The sequence below is a fragment of the Cyprinodon variegatus genome, unplaced genomic scaffold (assembly GCF_000732505.1).
Source record: "Cyprinodon variegatus isolate N-32 unplaced genomic scaffold, C_variegatus-1.0 Scaffold639, whole genome shotgun sequence".
Taxonomy (NCBI): domain Eukaryota; kingdom Metazoa; phylum Chordata; class Actinopteri; order Cyprinodontiformes; family Cyprinodontidae; genus Cyprinodon; species Cyprinodon variegatus.
Window position 1 is genome coordinate 337,932 of NW_015151092.1, and position 1,252 is coordinate 339,183.

At 35.4% G+C, this 1,252-nt stretch overlaps 1 protein-coding gene across 3 annotated transcripts in view; it reads right to left on the bottom strand.

Moving 5' to 3' along the window:
- Nucleotides 1–1,252, bottom strand: part of hdac7 (histone deacetylase 7) — a 94,847-nt gene that overhangs the window by 31,200 nt on the left and 62,395 nt on the right. For all 3 annotated transcript variants that reach the window (XM_015393390.1, XM_015393392.1, XM_015393391.1), the window contains exon 6: nt 886–1,006. In XM_015393390.1, the coding sequence (XP_015248876.1) occupies nt 886–1,006 (121 nt within the window). The remainder of the gene's footprint in view (nt 1–885; nt 1,007–1,252) is intronic.

Below are 1,252 nucleotides of genomic sequence, written 5' to 3' on the forward strand. Positions count from 1 at the left end.
AACGGAAGGTTTCCAGATGGATATGCAGAGCAAATCCATCTGGCGGAGTCAGGTTAGGATATCCCAGCAGATTCAGCCCCCCCAAAAAACCCCAAAGGTTCCGTCCAAACTCCATTTTGTATGTTCAATATTAAAGTTTTTGGCAGAATATCTTGAAAAAGAATACAAAATCATTGAAAATATCTGCTGGAAGAAATGCTCTCTTTAATAAGAATACGGCAGCATGACTCAGCTTTGCAAATCCCATTTAAATTAACTGCAAAACATAATAAAAAAAACAGTGTTTGACAAATAAGACCAAAATAGAGATGTTTTACTATAATGTTATGATAGACAAACAAAGAAAAAACAGCATATCAGCACATTCAGCTCAGGAGCAATCAGACTAGTGGACAGAATATGGTTCCCTTCCTTCCCCTCTAAAATAAACCAGGCTTGAATGTAAAGCTATGCCAAATTTAGTTTATCGACGCAACAATGAAATTAAACACAGTAACAATCAGAATATTTAAACAATAAAGAAATCATTGGAATATTTTGGCCCAGTCAAAGTCCAAACCTGAACCTGGCACTAAAGCTGTGGTGAAAACTAAAGAGAAATGCAATGAAACAAGAATGCAAACCTAAAGGCAAACGAAGATGGCAAAAAAAAAAAAAATATTTCTTTCATAAAAAAATCTGATGTGTGCGTAGAAAGAAGGTTTTAGAACCCGACCTGCATCAGTTATATCAGTTATCTCCTAATATGTGACGTTAACTTAAAAACCTGCTTTTTCCCCCTTTCCTTTTTGCATAAGTCAATGAAAAGTGCGATTAATAAATTCAAAATGAAATGTTAATGTCTATCTGCTGCCTGTCTCTTGTTCAGTTGAATGTTTTATTCACCTGTATGGTACAGGATGTACGTTCAGAGTGTTGGAGTTTGTTCTTTCAAGCGCTGCCTGTTTCTGCTTCTTGAGAATCACCTCCTGGAGTTTCTGTTTTACCGCTGAACTCGCCACAGCACCTGAAAATCAACAATACCGACACGTTTCAAGGAGAGAAAAAGAAACAGATGCAAGAATTACAGCAAAAAGGAGGCAGACCAGTTCACAAAAATAACGTTGGTGTTTCAACACACCATTCAACTAAGACAAAAGAAGTATTCTGCAAAACTCTTTTAAATAAATCTATCTATCTATCTATCTATCTATCTATCTATCTATCTATCTATCTATCTATCTATCTATCTATCTATCTATCTATCTATCTA